Below are 23,407 nucleotides of genomic sequence, written 5' to 3'. Positions count from 1 at the left end.
CGACACGCGTTGACCGCGTGTCCGACCGTGTCCGAGCGTGTCGACGTGTCCTACACATTCCGACACGTGTCGGACATGACTCGGAAGCACGGACAGCGTGTCCGTGCTTCCTAGGGTAGAGTTGGGCATTGGTCACAGTGGCATAGGCGGAGGGCTGCAGCGTTGCCAAGGCGAAAGGGGTTGCGATCTAGCTTGGGTTTGGCTCTGGCAGAGGCGAACGGGTTGAGCGTGAGGTGAAGGCGTGAGCGTCGGGGGTTCTGGTACTCGGGTGGTCAGAGGCGTAGCAATAGCGGAGGTGCGGCGGGCCGGTTGGATGCTATTAGGCGTCGGCACTAGGTTGCGGGTGTCGCTTGTGAAGGGGCTTGGTAGCGTCGCAAGGGGGGTAAGCGAAGGAGCTAAAGCAACAGGGCGAAGTTGCGGTGGTGCAGCGAGGTGACCAGCGTCGGGTAGCAAGGGGCGGGCTACTACACGATTGAGTGGATGCGGCGAGCAGGTGTCGCGAGGCTGGCGGAACGACATGTTGGGGTTTCATGAATCATGTATAGGTAAAATTAACAAAAGAACACAGCGGAAACAAAAATGATATATTTTATATATAATTCTTCGAAGGCGTTGTTCGTGCGTTTTAATCAAAAATCTGAATATAAAAAAAAAGGAGTTAAACGAATTACCTCTTGAAGCGCGCTTTATACGAATTGGTTTGGATATTCTACAGTTCAAGCCCCACAAATGTCAGACCTTTAGTTTAGACACATCGACAATGGACGTCGAATGGAGGAGAGAACTTTCGGATATTCACCACTATGATCATGTTAGTAATCTCATGGAGACAATCCGCCGTATCCTTGATATTTTTAGTCACGGCCCGAACGAGAGAGAATCCCTCTTTTTCTCTCTTCTCACAAACACGAGAACACACACTTTGCTCTATTTTTTTCAACGAGCACTTATCCTCGCAACCTTTTGCAGGATTTTATTTTTTTAAAACTTTAACGAATCAGCAATGGTTGCTGATCGTGGGATCAGCAACCGTTGTTGATCACGATCATGCACGATCGTGCATGATCGTCCATGCTTCGTGCATGTGCACGATTTTAAAGAATCATTCACATGCATGAAGCTTTAAGCTTTAATTTTTTTTATTCAAAATAAAACCATGCACAAGATGTGCGTTGCACACGTGCACCTTAAGTAATTAATTAAATGAAAGATAATTAATCAAACCCATTTTTATTTATATATATATATATATAAATAAAAATGACATAATTTTTATGTGTGCATTTGAAATACATTAACATATATTCACTTTAAGCATGTAAGTGCATCATATGCAAGTAGGCTCGTGATTATAATACAAATTAAATTAAATCTCATTTAATTTAATTTCAAGTCGACACAATTTGATTGCAGTAATTGCAAACACATTTACAACATTATTTCTCTCTAGTTCCACATCATCCTAATTGTTTATGGTGTGTGACATTCTTATGTTCATCACTAAGCTGGTAGTAAGACTTGTACTAACACATTAATACTCTCAAAAGAATTAATTGTCCTAATTAATCTTTGGGTCTTACAAGCTATGATTGACATCTATTAATATGTCATGACTACTCAAATAGTGTGAATGCTTTAAGAACATAATGAATCTGTCAGTTTTGGCTATAGTGAAATTCAATCCCTCTGTTACTATGTCCCGATCAAACAAAGACTATGAAATATTTGTCAAGTCACTTATTTGATCATATGCACAAATCTAATTGACATGCATTTCATTTGAGATATAAACAATTTATTCTTGGTTACAACCTTGGCCGATGATTTCAATGCATGTTATAATTAGATCGCGTAGGATATCATTATTATACCTTACATTTAACAATGAGATATATTCCATATTGTGCATACGTGCAATTTCGTATATGAACAAACTATGACTATCAGGTATGAAGACGGATCAATGACCCGGCATTACGTGCACCCGTGAACTATAGTTGTTCGACACACAAGTTAACACTGTACCTCAGGTCTAAGGATTATTTACATAAGACCAAAGCATGAACAATTAGATATTGACCACGCTAAAAGCTTCTATATTGCTAATCGTTCCATATGCGTCACGTTCAGTGAACTTGTCTGATACAAACACATGTGTTCTAACTCAAGCATCATAATACCCAATGACATGTGACTCATCATTTCCTTAAATATCCAATACTTAATAGTGAAGTTAAGAACACACTTGTCTTAACAGGATTATAAATATCCACTCAATAATCCATTGACCGGGAACGGTTTAAAGATTCAGCCTAACTATGAACACGTCACATATATTCTTGACGTCTCAAGAATAGATCTAGTTGCAACTAATCTTTTGGAATCATTCATAAATATAAAATAATTTGACAAATGAATAAAAATGTCATTGCCATTAATTAATTAATAATAATGATAGTATAACTGAAATTCCTAATATGTAACTATTACATAGTAGCTTTAGGGCATACATCCAACATGACGGTGGTCAGTGATGCGGCTTCTAGTGGGCAGAGGGCGAAGTGTAGTGGCGTCGGGCAACAACAACTTCATGGGGGGGACAAGGATGACGACGTCGAAGCTTCGGGCGGTCGGAGTTGTTGGGTCGTTGCGACCACAGCAAGAGCGATGAGGGGCGGCGTGAGCTCGTGGGTGGTGCTCGCATGGGGGTGGCCGGCGGTGCGGTGGCCTGGCTGCTGGTGCATTAGCGAGTGTAATGGTGCGGACGTGGGCAGAGTAGCAGAAACTGGTGGAAATCCAGCAACGAAGAACTTCTGGAGAAGATGAACAGTAGGGGTCTTGTCTTCACTTTTTCCTTTCCCCCCCTTCTCTCTTGTCTTCTCATGTCCCCTCATTTTTTTTCCTTTTATTTGCTTTTATTGACTTTTTTTTATTGCTCCTTTGAAGAGAAGCACCCCAAGGAAGGAACAAAAGAAAATGAAAAATCCTCTCTTTTATGTTAAATTTTTCTGACCTAAAAAACACGAGAGAAGAACCCCCAAAAATCTTATGTGTTTAACCCTTTTATAGGCAAAATAAATGCAATATTTTTTAGAATATTTCATCTCTTTCCAATATACATGAAGATTGCCCATAATCCCCCAATCACAAAAATCCTTTTATTTTCCTCATCTCTTGAATATTCTTCACTAATTTTATCGCCTATTGCTAAAGATAAGATTGCAATGTGATTTTCTCAAATTCCAAAAATCCGTCGTAATATCATATCAAATCTCTATTTCTCAAAAAACAACAGGCTTGGGCTAATTTGCTCCTTTCGTCCAGCCTGTCAATTTAAAACTCAGAACCACTAATTCGAAATCATCTACCACCTGTCCAATAAATAAATGAAAAAAATGTACATAAAAAATAAATGCACCTAAATTTATATGCTATGCAATTAATATTTTTTCAAGGATAAAATTAACTCATAATTTTCTATGCAATAAATAAATAACAGGATTGCCAAAATTTAGGTGTCAACATAGGAATTTAGGGTTTAGAGCTAAACTAACCAAACAAACAAACGACTTACAGTTTTAGGGGTTTAATTGGTAGATTGAAGATTAGGGATTCGAACTTACAGTAAATGGAGGTGAGCCATTAAGAGTGAGAGAGGGAGGCGATTAATGGCCGAAGGCGTGGCTGTAAGTCAAGAGAGGGAGGTGATGAACTGTGGCACATTTGTGAGTTTATCGGAGTTGAGAGGCGCAACCGTATGTTGAGATAGAGAGAGTTCGGGTGAGACTAAGAGAGATGAGAGAGACGAACGAGAATAAATTTCATATTAAGGAATTTAAAATTTTCATTTTTTTTATTGAAAATTAATATATTATTATAATATACATTATTATAATACTGCTTTGTTCCAGATAGGTAGGTGAGTAGTTCCACCCCTAGAATCGAGAATCAAACCGGTACCCACTGGTTTTGGAAAATTAGAATTAGGAATCGAATTAGTTCCTTTAAGAACCACCAGTTCCAGGCTAGTTCGACCCGATTCCAGGCGGTCCGGGTAGTTCTTGGTTTTTTTGCACACCCCTAATTTTGACACTAATGAGATATGTTTTAATTCATGGCAAGGGCTTCAGAGATCACCCATCTCGGATTTGGTTTCCTCCCCCTTGAAGATGAAATCATTTCTTGCCTTCCATATTTGCCACAAGAGCACCGTGACAAGCTCCTAATCTAGTTGTGCCAATTATGAGTTTCTATAGTTTAAGATCCATTGTTCAATTATGCTCAGTTCGTAGCTTCACACCTTGATGTTTACTTGCAAGTTGGACTAAACTTCATTTGTCCAAGGGCAGAGGAGGAAAACATGCTCAGTAATTTCATGATTTAGTTGGCATAAAGGGCATATAAGATTGGGTCCGATCTTTCTTTTGAGTAAATTGTCTTTTGTGGGTAGCGCATTTTGGCATACGCTCCAGAGAAATATTCTTAGTTTTGGGGGTGGGGGATACTTAAGGCATGTTTGGTAATCATTATGTTTCTGAGAATAATTTATGATTATAAATTATTCTTTTTTATTTTTTCCTAGGAACAAATTTTAAACATTTTAAATCGTTTGGTAACTCGTCCAAATTTTTTATTCTTGAAATCGAATTGTGTTTGATACTGTTTTGAAAATTTATAATCCAAATCATTTTCTTTTAATTTTTAAATAATTTTATTACATTTTTTTTTTCTTCTTTTTTTCTTTCTTTTCTTCTTCTTCTTCTTCTTCTTCTTCTTCTTCTTCTTCTTCTTCTTCTTCTTCTTCTTCTTCTTCTTCTTCTTCTTCAAGTTTGCCAGTCACCGGCCTTGGGACGATTGGCGATCAGCCAGACAAGGGCCGGTGACCTCATCGAATCATCGTCGGCCCTTGGCGAGGCCTCACCTCGTTGGCGAAGGCTTGGCCAAGCTCGACGAGCCATCGGCGGGGCTTGACCTCGCCGGGAGGTTGGCCTTGCCTTGGCCTGGTGATGCCGACCTCGTGGTGGCCCCGGCGTGGTGAATCTTCGACGAGCTCGTTAGACCTTGCCCAACCGATCGTTGGTGATCGCGGGGGGGCAGCAATGGCTGTAGTGGTGGTGGCAATGGTTGAAGAAGAAGAGAAAGGGAAGAAGAACAAGAAGAAAGAAGAGAGAGGAGAAAAAAATAGGTTGGCTTGATTCTAGAATTGTTCTTGAGAACAAAGAATCAACTTTTTTTTTTTTACTTTTCGATGTTGTTTCAAATCTACTTCCAGGAATAGAAAAATAGAATTTTGTTTCCGGAAACAAAAATTTACCAAATGGATTTCTTTTCCAAATCTACTCCTAAAAACAAAAAAAATAGAAATTTTCACTATTTGGCTAGTTGCCAAACACGCTCTCAGTTGCCAAATGTTTATCTAGAGTTTAGCTGGAGTTTGGTAAGAGAAGGATGGTTGTTGTGTGTTTATAGTGGTTGAGGCTGCTTGTAGAAGGTTATAGCTATTTTTCACTATATAAGTGCCTAACTCTGTCCTTGTTGAGATTAATTTGGCTTACTAAAAGCTGGTAAAGGGATGGAAAGTATCTCCTTCACCACTTTATCATTAAACAGTGATGGATTAATTACTCATCTTAGGACGAGTCTTGTTAATTTATGAGGTCTACCACAAATCTTGGCTTGTCAATATTTGCCAGGCCTTCTATCACTCCTGATGAAATCCATTTACCTTCTTTGATCCATAAAACTGACTTTGAAATAGCTTTCCTCCCCGTGAGTAAACTTTGTCACCCACAAGATGGTCTATTTTCTCTTCCTACGTGCCAAAAGTCAGAATGAGGAAAATAAATTCCTTTCAATAGTTTACTCCAAAGAGCTATACTGGAGGATGTTGAAAGACTCGCCAAGTTTGCTTTCCTATCATAGCTTTGTCGATTGTGATTAAGTCCCTGAAATCTAGTCCCCCTTTATCCTTTCTAGTCTTGAGCAAATCCTAACTACTCCAATGAATACCTACCTTTGAGTCCCATTTTTCCACCAAAAAGTAGCAATTTTCTATTCTATAGCTTAGCATATGGAAATTGGGATTTTGAAAATTAACATTGCATATTGTGGTATAGTTTGGACTACAGCTTTTAGAAGGATTTCTTTCCCTATATTTGATAACAAATTTTCTTTCCAAACATTTCTTTCTTTGAAGTGGCACAATTTGACAGAATGCCAAGATACTTCCTTGTTTTGTCTACTTCTGAGACAAGCAACTCTTGGGCTATGTTTTGTCTCAAACTCTGAGGACAACTAGAACTGAAGAAAATGCATGATTTGTTTACATTCATAGCTTGCCTTGTAGCATCGCAATATTGGTTTAGCGCATCCACTACATTTTCGCACTCACTAACCTTACCATCTAGGAAGAGAATCGAGTCATTAGCAAACAATAAATGAGTTAGTGCAGGATAGTGTTTGTTCAATTTTATGCCTCTTATGTTTCCTATCTCAGTTGCATTCTTCAAGAGCAATGAGAGCACATTAGCAACAATAATAAATAAGTATGAGGAAAGAGGGTCGCCTTGCTTAGTTCCTCTTGAGGGTTGAAAGAACGGCAACAGTTCTCCATTAAAATTAATGCTGAAAAAAATCATTGTGATACATTACATAATTCAGGTCACCTAAGTCCTGTTGAAACCACTTTTAGTAGGCAAGCTTCCAAAAAATCCCATTTTATTCGGTCACCATGTCGAGCTTCAAAATTGCTTGGAATTTTTTTCTCTATTCTTGATACGAAGTTTATGCGACACTTCTTTTACCACCAAAATATTATCTTGAATTTGCCTTCTACTAATAAAGGCACTTTGCTTCTCCTTAATCAACCGGGGCAACCAAAGTTTCAAGTGATTAGATAGAACTTTTGAGATAATCTTGTACGCAAAGTTGCAAAGATTGATGGGGTGGTATTGAGAAAGGTTCTTTGGGTTTGGGATGTTGGGAACAAGGGTGATGAGGGTCTTGTTCAATTCAGGAAGTAAATCCGATTGGATATTTCCCTAATGATGCTGATAAAAAAGTCCATTAATCCCACCCGGTCTAAGGGCTTTTGATGCACCCAAGTGAAAGATAGCATCCTTAACTTCTTAGAAGGTGAGTTTTGCTACTAGCAATTCATTCATGTCCTCTCCAACAATATTTGGACACTACTCCAAAAAAGGGTTGAAGTCTTGGTAGCCTACTAAATTATATAGCCCTAGGAAAAATTTTGCTATGGTCTTATTTAGTTTGTTGGGGTCTCTACTCCATTTCCCATCTTCTAACCTCAACATGGAAATTTTATTTCTCTGTCTTATTTGGATCATTGTAGCATGGAAAAAATTAGTGTTTTTATTGCCCCATCTCATCCACATGATTCGAGATGTCAATTCCCACTACATTTTTTCTTGTCTTTATAACTCTTGAATTTTGCCTTTTAGCTATGTAACTCTTTCTCTATCTTGTTGTTGATCAAAACAAAACCTCTGTTTTTGCTGGAATTGGTGACTTTGTGGGATTCAATGGATTTTCATTAACTCTTAGGGTTCGAATTTTGAAAGGCTTCCTCCACAAAAGTTGTTTTTTCACATCTTGTAGTTTAACATAGTCAAATTTCAAATTAAATGGATAAGTTTTGATCGCTTGACCAACGCGAGGTCGACCCTGTGGTGGCTAGGTGAGGTTGAGCCTCACCGGTGATATCATTGGTAATGCGCTAAAGCTCATGTTTTAACCGAGCTATTTTTTGTTGTGCATGGGAAATTTTTTTCTTGCTCCACACTATTAAGGCACAAGTTCACCTCTTTTAGCTTGCTCACAAAATTGTCATTTGGTGGGGGAAGTGGACAACTGGGCTTTTTTTGACTATTTCATTATACTCTTCATTTCACCCAATAAGCCTCATATTTAAACCCTTTCATATACTTCATTGCTTTTATTTCCAAGGAAAGCAAAATTGGGCCATGGTTCGAGTTAATTGTAGGTAAAGTAAAATTTTTAGTTGTTGGAAAGCCACCCTCCAATCCATATTACATAACACTCGGTCTAGTCTTTCTTTCACAAATTCTTCTCTCGCTCTGTTATTTGATCATGTGAAAGCACACCATTTGCATTCAAGGTCCAACAACGAGCACTCATTTATAAAATCTTGGAATGCCACCATTTGATAATGTTAAGCCATCTTTTTCTCTGCCTTTTCCGTATGGTACATAATTTCATTAAAGTGTCAAAGACAAATCTAGGGAAAAATGGTTAAAATTACTAATATATTTCAATTCATCCTACTGTTTAAGCCAATCTGGGAAAGCATTCGTTGCACACACAAATGTAATCCTCATAGGTCTTTTGCACTTAATATCATCATGAACGATATTGATATAATTGGCAGATGACTCCATTATAACTGATACCCCTTCATTCCAAATTATCACTAAACCAGTTGCTATACTCTTAGGATTAACTACAAAATGGTCATGAAATTTTAGTTGACATTTTAGCCTTAATACCACTTGAGTTGTTAGGGATGTGCCCACCCCTTGATAATTCAAACTAGGGATGTGCATGGTCCGAGCGGGTGGTTTTCGATCTAGAACTGGGAACCACCCGCTAAGGACCGGTTCCGAAAAATTGGAACCGGGATCCACCTATTTGTTGCATGGATCCATGCGGGAACCGGACTACCGGTTTGGTCCGATTCCCGAGTGGATCCATGGAACTAATTTTGACGTGAAATAATTTTGGTTTTCAACATAGAACGACTACGTGATATCAAAGCAAGCCAAAGAAAGAAAAACCAAATTTAAGTACCGTGGAGATGCGGACAGCGGGAGAAGTAAACGCAACGAATTTACTAATACAATCTACACATGCAGAGCGATGTGCCGAGTGATGTCTACATATATGTATCTTCTTGAAATAATAGACTTAACGCAGATGAAGATTACTGCCAGAGACAAAATTTCCACAGAAATGCAGAAAGCAGAGTGTCGCTACAATTTAATGGCGAGAACACTTTAAAATGAACAATACAGTCAATAGCACATAAGTCACAACCCGACACTACCTACTAAAAGAATCCAATCTCAGACAGAAAAAAGCTGTAACATTCTGTATATAATCCATCCACCTTCATTGACATATATCAAAAGGGTAATCCTAGTTCCTTCACTTAAATGCAAATCATCATCGGCTAGGAGTTCGAATTCACTATAGCAATACAGAAACCGTACTCCATTTCGAGTAAACCTCAAAGGTGAAAGCTTGTGCAATTGCATAAAACTCAACATTGCGAGCATAAGGCTAGACTTCAACCACCAGAAAATATTCCATTTCCCACTTCCAAATTCAAAGATATTCATAACCACAGGCGATAGAAGCTCAAAAATCAAGCATTTCGGAAACAAGCGGTTCCCTGCCTACGATTCCAACAAGAATCAAGAATTGCACATCATGGGTGGGGAGAAAAGAAAGAACTTTCACAGCAAGTGAGAACCTGCAAAATAGGGTTGGGGGCAATCGTAGCAGAAGCGCTCCACCTCCAGAATCGCATTCGTGCCTCTGCTCTCACTCCAAACAGCACCCCGACACACCTCTCACCCAAAAAAAAAGCCCATTTGAGAATTCGATCCAAGATGCAAGATAGAACCAAGGAAATTAGGCTCCGCGAGAGAGAGAGAGAGAGAGAGAGAGAGAGAGAGAGAGAGAGAGAGAGAGAGAGAGAGAGAGTATAGGAAGTAGTTGTAGGCACCAACGGTGAGGAAGTGGTTGTAGGTAGCGACAGAGGCGCAATGACCAGTTCGAGATCTGCTGGTGTCGGTCGTTGCGGCCGTAGGGGCTGCAACGACGTCGAATTGCTGGCGAAGGGGGCCCAGAGGGAGAGGGCGGACAACAGCGAAGGGGAAGTAGTTGTAGGCACCGACGATGAGGAAGTAGTCGTAGGCAGCGATGGAGGCGCAATGACCGGTTCGAGATTTGCTAGTGTCGGTCGTCGCGGCTGTAGGGGCTGCAACGGCATCGATTGCCGGCGAGGGGGCTCGGAGCGAGGGGGCGGACAGCAGAGGCGGAGGAGCAATAGCCGTGGCGGGTGGTGGCCGGCGCGAGGGGGCAGACAACAGCGGCGGAGGAGCAGCGGTGGCAATGTCGACGCTCGGGGAGGATCGAAATGGCGATAGGATTAGGAGGAACCAAAGAAGAGACGGAGAAAGAGAGAGAGAGAATCGAAGACGAAGAGAGTGAGATGAGATCTAGGGTTTCTTTTAGTAATTTTTTTTTAATATTAAAAAGGTTCCGGTGCAGGTGGGCGGGCGGGCGGATCCGCCCATGGAGAACCGGAACCGGTTCGGTACCCACCGGTTCCCATAAATTGGAATCGGGAATCGGACCGGTTCCCTCAAGAACCGCCGGTTCCGGTGGTTCCGGTTCGGTTTTAGGTGGTTCCGGTCCAATCCCGAGCGGTTCGGGCGGTTCCCGGGTATTTTGCACATCCCTAATTCCAACATAATAGTTTTATTTGTGTCCCAATGACTTATTGGGGACTAACCACTAAAGCCTAATACAATGAATTTTATAATATTTAAATTAGAGTCTTCTCGAGTAATCTTTCATCCAATGAGAAACTATGGCTTGATCTTTGCATATGCTGATTCTCAATTTTCTACCATTTTGCAGGAAGTAGAGTTTGAAGCTTAGAACGGGATGAAAATGAACCATGATAGTAACTAACATTTCACACAAAATGGGATCGAGAAACAATGCCAAAGGATTCGCATAGTTACCTAAAGGAGCAGCACATGAGGTTTTTTTTACTCCTTAATCCATCAAAGCCACATTTAGAATATTTGTGGGTAAATGGGAAATAGAGGCTAAATGAGTTATAATGTGGGTGTTAAGTTGGTGGTTTGTGCATCTGCATAGTTACCTGACATGTTAGGAAATAATAAAATGAATCCAAATTGTTTGCCTAACATTTTTCATGAAAAAGATGGTACTAAAAGGGCATTAGAGAAATATAGTGTAATGAAGTCTATGTACACAAAATTTCTGGTTCGTAGAAGTAAAATAATTATCCCGTTATTTTACTTAAGTGTTTAATCAACTTACCGTAAATTGATTAGTGGCAACTTGATATTAAGAATATGAACCCCAATTGTGAATTGATTTGAACTTGGGAGAGCTTGAGTTAGGCTTGAGTTTAATAATTTATTAGCCAAACTCCTAGGTGGTCCAACCCGCATCGTGGAGGTCACGGCAAATTCTAAACTTTTTAATTTTATCAATTAAGTCTTAATCTTTTCACAATTTACCAATTCAATTCGGTCAATTTGGACTAAAAATCAGTGACGTTGACAAATTTTAATATTATTAATTAATTTTTAAATAGTTTTTTTTTTCTTTTTGGGTTCAAAGGGCCGACAACCTCCACCAACCACCGATTGAGGCCAATGACCCTTACTAACCTTTAGGTGAGGGTGTTTCTACTTGCGAGCCCTTGCCTACCCTCTTTATGGCCAACAAGGGCTTGAGTTAGGGTCGCCACACCCTCACCTTGCTACATTTGGTGAGGTTATTGAAAGCTGTTACTCAACCTTTTGCTAGATCTAGTGAGGGCTTTGTAGCCCTTGCCTGGGGATGTTGGGGGAGGGGGGTCGTTTGCTTTTTCCTGGTAGCTGGCAAAGGTTGCGGGTCCTTAGCCAATAGCCGTGACATTGTCGACCCTTTAAACCAAAAGAGAAAAGAAAAAGGAAAAAGAAAAAATCGGAAAATTATTAAGATTTATCTATTTCAATGCCGACGTTGTCTCGTAAGACAATCGAAGTTTACATCAGTGATTTTTAGCCAAAATTGATTGGATGGATTTAATTGACAAATTGTAAAAATGTTTAGGACTCAATTAGTAAAATTAAAATGTTTAAGACTGAATTGACAAAAGTACAATAGATTCAGGACTTTTTATACAATATTTCCAAATTTTCTTACCTGTATACCCTGCATTGGTTTTACATATTGACCTATAATTCTTAGTTGATGTTTTTCATTTGTATTTTGAAATCCTGAATTTCCAAGTTAATATATAGATCAAACTTGTGGAGAAAAAAAGAAGTACAGGTTGCAAAAACTAGGGCTAGATATAAAAAAAGAAGCGCAGCCTTTTAGCACTGTGATAAATTTAATATAAATTTTATAAAAAAGAGTGCAACATTTTATTACCATGACAAATTTAACATGTTCTTTCAAAATTATCATGAGAATGCACGACTTCTTGCTATGTGTCAAAAATAGCGAACGACAGCATTGGTCCATAACCTTCCTTTATCCGAAAGGTCCTATTCTAGAAAAACATCTTTCAAATACTTGTCTTATGAAGAGAGGACTTTTTTTTTTTTTCTAATGCTCGTTTAATGAAAATAACCAATTTCAGTGTTAAGAAGACACCATGAAATGATATAGGTGAAGGTAGACTATGTTTGGGACTAAGAACTTGAGAGTAATCATTAAGGATAATCACTTAAATGGTCCCAATACTTCGATCAAATATGCAATATGATCATTGAATTTTTAATTTATTTAATATAGTATCTAGATTTTTGGTGTTAGTCCCTAAACTATATGAAGATGTTCATTACCATCTTTCCATTAATTTAAGTTTAGAGAAAATATTTAATATTTTCACATAGTTTGGGGATTAAGTTGAACATGTACCTAAACTCTAAGGTTTACATTAATTAAGTGAAAAGTTCAAAGACCATATTGCACATCAAGCTAAAGATTATAGATCACATTAAACAAATTAAAATTTAAGGATCATGTTGTGCATTGAGCCAAAGTTTAGGGACTATTTATGTTATTTTTCCTAGTGGTTAATAGCTATTAAAGTAGTGAGGGTGGGTGGAAATATACGTGGATAAATAACATTTAAGAATAAATAAAATATTATATAATGCTACTTTACAATGGTAAAAGGTTGTGCAACTTTTTTGGTACATTTGAATGATCATGTTAAATTTATCATAATGGTAAAAAGCTGTGTTTTTTTTTTCTTCCGAAACATTTAAAAGGTCTTGTTAATTCGTTATAGTGATAAAAGTTGCGCTTTTTCTTAAATGATTAATATTATGAAAAATCATAAATTAATACAACTATGATATATTTACCTCATGTTAATTTTTGTAAATTTTTTTTACCATCACATTGCTGAGTTTGATAACACATGGTAGTTGACGGATGCATCGGTTTGAGATTTTACTCTTCGTTTATTATAGGTGTTTTGGTTTGTACTTTTTCATTGTGTTAATCTAATTTAACGAAGATTAATAAATGATAGTTTATAATTTTTGATATTTGAAAAATTAATTTGAGGTAAATTTATTATTGATATACCAGTTTGAGATTTTTCGTGATATTAATTTTTTTTAATGGTATTGGGCAAAAATTGAAGAGGAACGAGAGTTGGGGGACTTGTCTCGTAATTTCCCCGAACATTTATTTTCTCTCTCTCGTCAGTAGTCCCACGACTCCTTCCGCTCCCTCCATTTCTCTCGATTCACTCCTCACGGCCACTCTCGCCGCCGCCGGCAAGATCACCGTACTGCCTGAAAACCTGCGGCCGTTGCCATCTCTCGCCGCTAAGATCGACCGCTGTTCGAGGCCAAGTTCGGTGCAGGTTTGTGTTTTCTCGAACTTCCTTCCGCTTTTGTAATTGATGCGGCGAACTGGCCATCTTGTTACTGATCTTATTCGATTTGTGGGTTTGTCGATCTTTTTCACTGCGGGGATTGTCCTGCTGGACTTGTCTTTCCAGCCGTTGCACGGTGCTGAGCAAACTTGTCCATAGTCTTTTCTAGTGTCTCTGTTTTCTCGGCCCTTTCGCAGTTCTTTAGCAGATAGATGTGGTTTGACCTGGGTGTCGACTCTTGATACGATGCGAGAACATGACATTGTTGGGCAGACGTCTGTCTGCAGTATCCGAATTTGATCCAACATGGACACGACTGAAGTTGACGAAGCGTTCTGACCCATTTGCGAGAAAAGCAATTTGTGTCATCACTGTTTTGGTAATGTCACGGATTGGCATGAATAGCTGGCAGGGATACAACGCATGACATGAATTGGCAGTCCATATACTTGTAAATGGTGCTAATCTTGTGGGTTTGGAGTTTCTTGGGTTTATTCTGGGCTGTTATGATTCCTTTCGTGATGCTATGGCCCTGTGTGGATGGTTCTCTGCATGTTTTGGCTCAATGTCATGTGCTCTTGTCTCAGTTGCCTATAGCCGTACGCCCGGGTTTGGATTGTTAGATGCGGATCTTCTGTTTGGAGAGGTTGTCAGTATGGTTAGAAGATGAGGTAGATGAAGAGGTACGATATGAAGTTGATGTAGTAAGGCAGAAAAGTGAAATTAATGGTGTACCAAGGAGGATCTAAGAAGTATGAAAAGAAAGGCTTGGCTTTTGATAATTTTTGCATGTAATTTTGGTGTCTTAAGTTCTGGCGTTTCCATTTGGACATTTATTCTTGCTTCTACCATTGCTGAACCCTCCCTACATTGAAGCAACTCATGGCTTTTACTTAGAATCAACATGAAAATTGTGAATTTTATCCACTAGATGGATGGTCTTACTAGAGCGCTGATAATAATGATCGCGCTAGCTATAACACATGATGGAGCCATATAAGGTTTCTGTTCTTGAAACTTATGGGCCCGGTATTTAAACTTCTAAGATTGATATGAAGACTAGCACTCACCTCATAGTTAAATATCTGTATATAGTGCGAATATTTAATTCCCCTCAGAAACTGCTAAGCAACACTGAAGATTGATGTTGCTTTCCTTGTTCATTGATTTGTCCTAATGTTCCTTGGTAGTTCTTATTCATTGCAGCTAGAACAATTGTGTTTCTGGAAAATTTAACTTTGAGTGATAGATGACAGAAAAATTACCTGTGTTACAACTCATATTAAATAAAAGGTCTTTCCCCTTGTAAAGTTTCTTCCTCGTTTTGCTTATTTAATGTCAATTGATAGGTTAAACAGAAAATATGGACGCACAAGCATCTTCAGACCATCCACAGATGAAATCAGCTGTTGTTCTTAGAGGGACTGCCAAAGATGGGAAACCTGGACCACCCATTGGTGTTGTTGATATCGGGGTGGCTGAGAAAGCCTATCTATTTCGGGTTGCTGTGCCTGGTGTTGACAAGGAATCAGGTATTTACCATTTTTTTTTTTTTTTTTGGACTCTCTGTTCTTTGTGTATGCTTATCAGGTAAGTATAGCATAGTGTTCCTTAGGAAAGAATGCACATTTGGTCACCACTGTGAGATGGAGAGCATGATTATTTTCAGGTGATTACACGAGATTGTTGTTATGTAGTGAGATATTGTCATTAATTTTATATTTACATTATCTGAACAGGCATGCATAAATTTGTGATGTTTTGTTTATATGCATTGATTTATCCACATCAAATTCACTAGAGCAGATTATGCTATGCACTGTTTTCAGAGAGATGAGCTCAGGTTCTGTTTCTGCAAGAAGCAGATGAGGTCAAGTTGATGTTGAGTTCATTGATTATATTAGCAAGGAAGTCAAAAAAAAATTATTTGAGTTTCTTGAACGAAGATTTTCTGAGCTATTTAAGTCCAAGCATCTTGCTTTATCAACTTAACTAAATAAGCTTGAGGTTGCCTCTATTGTCTTCTAGGTGGGCAGAAAAGAGTGACATAATGTTGCATGTGGATTGCTTGGTAACTTATAACATTTTGTTGCTTGTGAGATCTTGTCAAGTTCTTTGCTTATTTTTTGTATTGCCTTCTCCTCTCATCCACCCATGCAGCAAAACCTGCATGGTGTTGCTATGGTGACATAATTAAAGCATGCTTAATTTATTTTTGTTCAGCTTCAAGAAGTGATTATCTTCTAGCTTGTCATATTAAAGAAATCTTTGTGCTTTTGTTGAGAAGCTAAGCTGAAATGTTCTATTGGAGTCCATGGGAGGGTTGAAATACAGGGCGAGATCACAGATAGAGGCGTTTTGAGCAGCTCATCAAACGTGTACCGGATGATAACCCAGCAACTGAGTCCAACGGGGCCATTCTCCGTTCATTTTAACCTGCCTGGACCTGTAGATACCCGTTTTACTCTTGCCAATTTCCGTCAAGATGGCATTCTGGAAGTAATGGCCTTCAAAAAGTGAAGTCCAGTGGTCTTGCTAATGTTCTCGTTCAGAAGTTACATGTACAGGGCACACAGAGAGCAAATATCGCCGTTTTCTGCGAGGCAAACGATGCATCTTGATTATTTCATTGATGTCTCAAAAAACCGAACACTCGGAGTTAAGTCTTGTGTGCTTGCAGATAAAGCCTGAAGCTGTTTCAATCTTGGCCCCATATAAAGGGGAATGCAATTTTGGGCATGCACCGTTGTCATGTTGGTTTTATCTTGTATCTGGGTAGATTTTCCTAGTTATTTATGGAGATATGACTTATGTATTGTGGCAAAACATCGATTGTTGGTGACATTATGTGAAGTACTGTCGTAGTGCAGAATAAGATGTTGCCTTCAGTTTCTATGTTCTCTGCTCCGCAGGTGTGATGCTTCTGCAGTCGGTCGATTCAACCATCTCACTTTCCTTTTGCTCCGCTTATTTGCGGGTCTGATGTAGGGTGAGCTCAAACAGTCCGAGCCATGGAATCCAATCGAACCAAATCGTTTTTTTTTTTTTTTTTTTTTTTTTTTTTTTGCAGTTTGGTTCGTCTTTTCAAAGAGAACCAGTTCATCGACCAATTTTTAAAACAGGATTTCCTAAATTTAGGTACACTCTGTAAATGAAACGGCTTAGGTTCACTAGTACCAACTTGTGAAAACCAGGACGAATGAAATTGCTATAAAGAAAGAAATTGCTATTTTTCTGACCTTTCTTCTTTTCTAGCCTTTCAAAAGTCTTTGTTCTTTTATAATTGAGGGGCATGAGCGTGGAAAGTTGACTAACTAGAGGCTCATGAAATACCCTATAAGTCTAATGAACTGAATAAGTCTAAACTTTGAGCCTATGTAGGTGGTTTTGAATTAGAGTAGTTTATGCGCAGTTGATGGGATTTGACTGGTTAATCTCCACTGAGCTGAAAATCTCCCAGCTCTTCGACTAACCGTGCTAATTTCGAGTACTGGAACATCCGTAGGGAGAACAAAAGGAAAAAAAAGAAAATCTGCTTCCTATTCTAAGTGTATAATATACAGATCAGTTAATGTTTTCAAATGGATGGGGAACAAGTAATGATTTTTACTTTTATTTCAACGTAGGATTCACATGTGATGGGAGTCCAGGGTAACACAGGAAGCATTTTCAGTCAACCTTCTTCAGAACCCTAATTCCCTTCCAGCGGGACTCCATGTAGTAGGAAGCGTTGCCTTGCGCATAGACTCCACATTTGAAGTAATGGAAGGTTCCTCCATATCCATTCGTTTCGAACTTGAACTCACCGTCGATGTAGACCTTCAGGTTCGACGCAGCCACGTCGTGGATGATGTTGACCCTGAACCACCGGTCGTAGATGTTCGGAACCAGGACCGTGTCGTGGTAGTAGTACAGCGAGCCGTTGTAGACTCGGAGCATCAGGGTCGTGTTCCGAGGGAACTGCGCTCCGAAGACTTGCGTGATGCACACGCCCGAGGTGCCGCACGGCACGTACCCGTGCGCTTCGAACTGCCACACTCCGGAGTAGTATATGTATTGCTGCGCGGGTCAAAACGATCTCGATTCAGAGCGATGTAGCATGCATTCGCACGTCAACGTAGAACAGGATTAAGATTGAAGAGAGCAAAGCAAGCAAACATTGAGGAAGATCTCAGAGCGAGGCCTGGTTGGGCTTCCCTTGGAGAGAGGGTGGTCAGTGGAGTAAACCCAGAGCTTGTGGACGCCGTCGACGAAGCTGTGCCGGGCGCTCACTGGCAGATCGTACGGCTTTTGTATGTGCAGGTTCGACTGGTTCAATGGGAGCTCTTCGAAGCCGGCGGTCGGGTCCGATGGCCACCCACTCGATGGCAAGGGAGTCAAAGCCGAGACCAACGGAAGAAGAAGAAGAAGAAAGAGAGTGAGCTTTGAAGTGGTGGGTAAGGAGCCATCACGAGCATCCATTTGAGACTTTCAAGCTGAAAGAACAGTGCCAAGACTAAGCTGAAAACATTGCCAATCACTAAACATGTAGAATATCACTACATATAGAGAGATTCAAATTTAGGTCCAGCGTTGGTGGCAAGAGATGGTAAAAAAAGAAAAAAGAAAAATAATTTCGCAAATGACGTTGAATACAACGGTGTTAGCAGATTAATGTAAATTTGTCTGCGGATGTGTTGTCAGATCTGTAGCGATGTTCATGTATATGTTATTTCGTTAACAATGAGCACAAAAAAATCATTTATGTTCGTGTCATTTTTTATTTAAGGAAATGAATAGTTATTTTTGCATGTCAAATTTTCGCATGGAGTTTCATGCCCTACTCCTTATAAAAATCAATAAATCGTGCTTAACTTGGAAAGCACTTTAAATGAAGGTTATCATGGTAATCAAATACATTGATTATAGTGATGCATGGAGTTAATCGATTGGTTGTATCTTTCTTTATAGTCTGGATAAAACTTGCTTAGATAAAAATTTCGCAATGAGCCGGTTGATCTAACAAAAATCCATGAATGTAATGTCAAATTTGATTTATTTGAGGAATTAAAATTTGATTTATTTGAGGAATAAATCCTTAATTTACCTATGTGAGCATATACTTTATATATTCGAATGGAATCTTCCTTTAGTTTATACATTATGGTAACAACATAGGCAGTTCTGGTGGTCATCCTGTTCGATAAAGCATCTTGAAAGAGTACCATATTGATAGTGAACTTGAGTTTGAATGAAAGCATAGACAGATGAAAGAGTACCAAAATGTCCAACATCGAAGAAAAAATTATTATTTTCTCCAAAACTTAAGGCCACCTACTAATTATCTTATTAGGCTCTTTCTTTGTCTTGTTTACTCGTCATTTTGCTTTCTTGCATGGAATCAACTTTGGGTGATGAAATTTTCAACGTGAGCTCGTAGGTTTCTTTCTTTTCCTAGAGCTTGTTTGTTGATTGGGAATTATGAACGACCGGCAGCTAAATTCCGAAATAAGAAAGTACAAAAGGAAACTGTCGAACTTCATTCAACAATGTTCCGACCTTTTTTTTTTTTTCATTTAACAATATGAATATACAGTTACGTTATAAGGTGGATGTTCTTATTAGCTCTTGGAGGAAGGTTGAGGCTTAAAAAGTGTTAAAAGTTAGATAATTGGGATTAAATGATATTATTCGTAGTGGAGAAATTGTTAATGGGGTAAATCATTTGAAGTCAACTTAGTGCATCCACAGCCCGCTGCGTCTATAAATTATAGTAAAATGGACCGCACTAAATGCGAATTTTTAGTATTTTCATTGGTTTTATAAAAGCAAAGATTGACAATATATGGTAATTGCGAAGTAGAGAGAATTGTTTTAGAATGTCGAACTAGACATGTTTTTCCCTTTATTGTGGGTCAATGATGCCCACTAAGACCTCTCCTTTAGTAATAGAATAGCGACTTTTTTTTTTTTTTTTTGGGGTCAAAGAAACATTTTGTTCATTTTCATAAATATACTATAGAGAAATGTAGTCTAATTGTAAATTAAGATAAATCCCAAACAAATCCGAAAAAAAACAAGCTCAAGATAATGAGATGAATAATTGAATAAAGCTAGGGGTCACATGCTTAAAAAGCATAAACTAAGATCAGTGACTAGTCACTAAATCTATCTTTAGTAATGAGCACACACATTGAGATCTCCTTATGTTGCTATGATTTTGCCTTTTAGCGGTGTGCGCCTAGATTTGACGTCCCCAACGTCATTGCCATTCAAAGTAACAAGGTTGAATGTACACATATCTGACATCCATGAGAGCAAAACTATTGTGAAACTCCTTTGATCTCCTTGAAAACTGAACTTTTATAGTAACGAAACCCAAAGGAAGCGAAACCCCGAAATGATCCATGTAAAAAACCCCAAATCTAGATTACATGGAGATGGAAACCTCCTTGAAATGGGAGAAAGAAACTCTTAGATTTATACTAGATTAGAAGAGAAAAACTTCTCAAAATTAGAGGAAAGCAAGAAAAAGAAAATGGAGGACCAAATCAGCCCCCAAAAAAAAGGAAAAAAAAAGGATGGGAGGGAGAGATTTAACTCAAATCCTCTCCTCCATGGAGGTTGAAGAAGAAAGCTGTGTGAAGATGAGAGGGAGAGGAGAGAACCCTAAGGAGAAGAGAGAAAAATCGTGTTATGGGAGGCTTCCCCGGGTCATGAGCTACTTTTCTAGCTAACTGTATTTGAAAATGCCACTCCTCTCTACTCATTACAATATTCAATAGTAAAGACTATCGACTTCGCTCTCTTATGTCTTCGCAATTAAAGAGAGCTAAGAGGTCAACCTCATGTAAAGAATGCAATTGAGTATTAAATCTTTGAATTGGTGCATTTGAGTCCTTTATCTTTCTGAAAATGAATTGAGTATTTTTGATGCACAAGGCCGAAAGTTGTCAAAGTGAGACTTGATGAAATTTGCATTTGTGGTGACCTGAAGATCTATTTTTCAGCATAAGTATAGGACTTGCTTGCACTTTCCATGTGATTGCGCCAATAGGAATGTCTTTGAGTAACAACGTACAATATGATTATATCAGTTAGAGAGTGTAGGACTTGATTGTACTGCATATAAAAGCTTTAGAACTTTCAAGATGGCACTTTCGTCGAGTAACCCTTTTATAGGTGCCTAGGCAAGCTACCTCAGCAAGGGTTATCGCAAGCGAAAGTCTCCCAGAGTTGTAAACTTTTTTTTTGGTCGGAACCTAACGTTGTAACCTTGAATTGGCAGGCCAGTGACAGAGCTAGGATTTACAAGGTTTGCACAGTTTGCATAATCTTTCCATCCATTTTCCAATGTACCTAAAGTACGAGGGTCAAGGAATATGTTACTAAAGAGAGAGTGCTGCCTCGGGCATTGAAATTTACGTAATTGACTTAGTCATTATTACAAAGATAGTGACGTCTAAGTCAACGTAACTAAAGGAAAAAAGAAGGTCCGTCAATCACATATCTTTGAGAACCTTGATTCCCTTCCATCGCGACTCCATATAGTAGGAACCATCGTCTTGTTCATAAACCCCACACTTGAAGTAATGTGAAGTGCCACCGCGACCAGGAGCCACCATCTTGAGCTGTCCGTCAATGTAGATCTTCACGGTGGAGGCGTTCACGTCGTGTATCACATTCAGCTTGAACCATCTGTCGTAAATATTCTCAAGCAAGACTGGGTTTCTGTAATAGTACAATGAGCCGTTATAGACTCGGAGCATTAGGGTTGTGGCGTGAGGGCTCGCCCCGAAGACTTGCATGATGCACACGCCGGTTGTTCCACACGGCACATACCCGTATCCTTCGAATTGCCACACTCCGGAGGAATAATCATATCCCTATAATTCAGTTTTATAAAGCATTATCAGATGGTGAAAGGCATATATTATAAACAACGTTTTCTTAGTGTGAGTGTGAATATAGTATTTGGATGGATTTAAGTGTTTTTGATACGAAAGGATAGTGATTTGACCACGACTAAACAAAGTCGTAGTTTGTCTGTCTTGGAATGTCGTTGCCAATTGTCTGATCCCTATGTCACAATACAGCTTGTGATGCAACGGATCATTGAAGGTAAAGGCGACTATAATAACACACCTAGTGAGTCTGTGCTTTTGTCATGCTTTTCAAAACCGGAGCTCGGAGTGGGGACGTGAACTTATAAGCAAAATCGCTAATCGTTGAATCACCTCGAAACATCGATAATCACCGTCCTAACTCGGGTTTAAAAATTCTCGAGTTATCGTCGTTTCTGCTGATTTTTGGTAACGTTGCGAGATCGGGATAGTGAAAGCTTACGCGGATGCGAATCTCTGTGCGAGGGTGGGTTCGGCTCGTAGGCGTGTGAGGCTTGTCGCTGGAATACACCCAAAGCTTGTGAACTCCGTGTTGGAAGGAATATCGCTCTTCTTCAGGTATGTCGTAGGGTCGTTGAATATCGAAGTTGGACTGGTTCAGCGGGAGCTCTTCGAAGCCATAGATCGGGTCCGATGGCCACCCCTTCGATGATGAGGGAGTCGAAGCCGAGATCAATGGAAGAAGAAGAAGAAAGGGGGTAAGTTTCAACATGGCGGACAAGAAATATTGGGGGTGAAGAGAGCCATTGCGAGCATCCATTTGAGACTTTCGAGCTAAAAGACCAGTGGCAAGACTAATCTGAAAACATTGCCAATCACTTGCCATGTAGAATATGACTACATATAGAGAGATGTACATTTAGGTCCAACGTTGGTGACGAGAGATGGAGAAAAGAATAATTTCACGAATGACGTAGAATACAACAAAGCGAGCAGTTAAATAATGTAAGTTTGTGTGCAGATGTGTCGGGAGATCTATAGCGATGTTCGTGCATATGTTATTTCGTTGGCGATGAGGCCTAAAAAAAATTCATTTATGTTCACGTCGTTTTGTATTAAAGATATGGATAGCTATTTTTGTATATCAAATTTGAGCGTGGAGTTTCACGCCCTATTTTGTAAAAAAATAAATAAATGGTGGTTATTTTTGGAAACACTTTATATGAAGGCTATTATAGTAATCGAACACATTGATTACAGAGACGCATGGAGTAAATAGATATGTCAAATCTTTATGTGTAGTCAGGATAAAACTTCCTCAGATAAAAATTTCGCAAAGAGTAAGTCAATCTAACAAAAATCCATGAACATAATGTCAATTGATTTATTTGAGGAATAAATCCTTAATGTACCTATGTGAGCATATATTTTATATATTCGAATGGAATCTTCCTTACTTTATACAGTATGGCAACAACATAGGCGGTTCCGGTGGTCATCCTATTCGATAAAGCATCTTTAAATATTCCTAAAAGATTCGTGAAATTTACTTGGAGGGTTAAATTTGGATGGCCAATTTGGCAAAATTTTGAGCATGGGCACCGGAGGGTGCCAACCTCCCAAAAAGATGGTTATAATCAACATCCATTCAAGAAGAAAAATGTAAGGAAAATGAACAAATATAACACGGTATTCACGTTTATTTGACCCAATTGTCGATATCTTGTGTTATCTTTTCAACAGAAAATAAGCAAACTCAAGCGGTAATTAATTTAGGTAGATCAGAATCGTTATGCTTCCAAAACACCCCTTAACACAAAATCGCAAAATAGTCTTGAGGCAAAATTAATTCATGATATATACATGGACCCAGAAAAATGATTAACTAATAATG

General features: G+C 38.9%; 4 protein-coding genes across 5 annotated transcripts; 2 read left to right on the top strand and 2 right to left on the bottom strand.

Moving 5' to 3' along the window:
• Positions 1-9,806: 9,806 nt before the first annotated feature.
• Positions 9,807-10,190, top strand: LOC120288362. Its single transcript, XM_039302304.1, has one exon. The coding sequence runs from the start codon at positions 9,807-9,809 to the stop codon at positions 10,188-10,190; it is 384 nt and encodes a 127-aa protein (XP_039158238.1).
• Positions 10,191-13,497: 3,307 nt separating this feature from the next.
• Positions 13,498-16,582, top strand: LOC104418173 (alpha-crystallin domain-containing protein 22.3). 2 transcript variants are annotated; one of them, XM_010029428.3, is made up of 3 exons: positions 13,498-13,678; positions 15,049-15,222; positions 15,978-16,582. In XM_010029428.3, the coding sequence occupies exons 2-3, from the start codon at positions 15,054-15,056 to the stop codon at positions 16,208-16,210; spliced, it is 402 nt and encodes a 133-aa protein (XP_010027730.1). In that variant the 5' UTR covers positions 13,498-13,678; positions 15,049-15,053; the 3' UTR covers positions 16,211-16,582. The 2 variants fall into 2 exon arrangements, with proteins under 2 accessions (XP_010027730.1, XP_010027729.1); XM_010029427.3 differs by having other exon boundaries at positions 13,501-13,678; positions 15,040-15,222; positions 15,978-16,581.
• Positions 16,583-17,359: 777 nt separating this feature from the next.
• Positions 17,360-18,151, bottom strand: LOC104420191 (citrate-binding protein). Its single transcript, XM_010032082.1, has 2 exons — positions 17,849-18,151; positions 17,360-17,749 (listed from the first exon to the last, which is right to left on the bottom strand). Exons 1-2 carry the CDS (start codon positions 18,149-18,151, stop codon positions 17,360-17,362), a joined length of 693 nt encoding a protein of 230 aa, XP_010030384.1.
• Positions 18,152-21,171: 3,020 nt separating this feature from the next.
• On the bottom strand, positions 21,172-22,333 carry LOC104420190 (citrate-binding protein-like). The gene is made up of 2 exons (XM_039302303.1): positions 22,016-22,333; positions 21,172-21,555 (listed from the first exon to the last, which is right to left on the bottom strand). The coding sequence occupies exons 1-2, from the start codon at positions 22,331-22,333 to the stop codon at positions 21,172-21,174; spliced, it is 702 nt and encodes a 233-aa protein (XP_039158237.1).
• Between the last annotated feature and the right edge of the window lie 1,074 nt (positions 22,334-23,407).

The sequence above is a fragment of the Eucalyptus grandis genome, chromosome 9 (genome assembly GCF_016545825.1).
Source record: "Eucalyptus grandis isolate ANBG69807.140 chromosome 9, ASM1654582v1, whole genome shotgun sequence".
Taxonomy (NCBI): Eukaryota; Viridiplantae; Streptophyta; class Magnoliopsida; order Myrtales; family Myrtaceae; genus Eucalyptus; species Eucalyptus grandis.
Note: the sequence above shows the minus strand (reverse complement) of the source record. Positions and strands in the feature narration are given on the sequence as shown.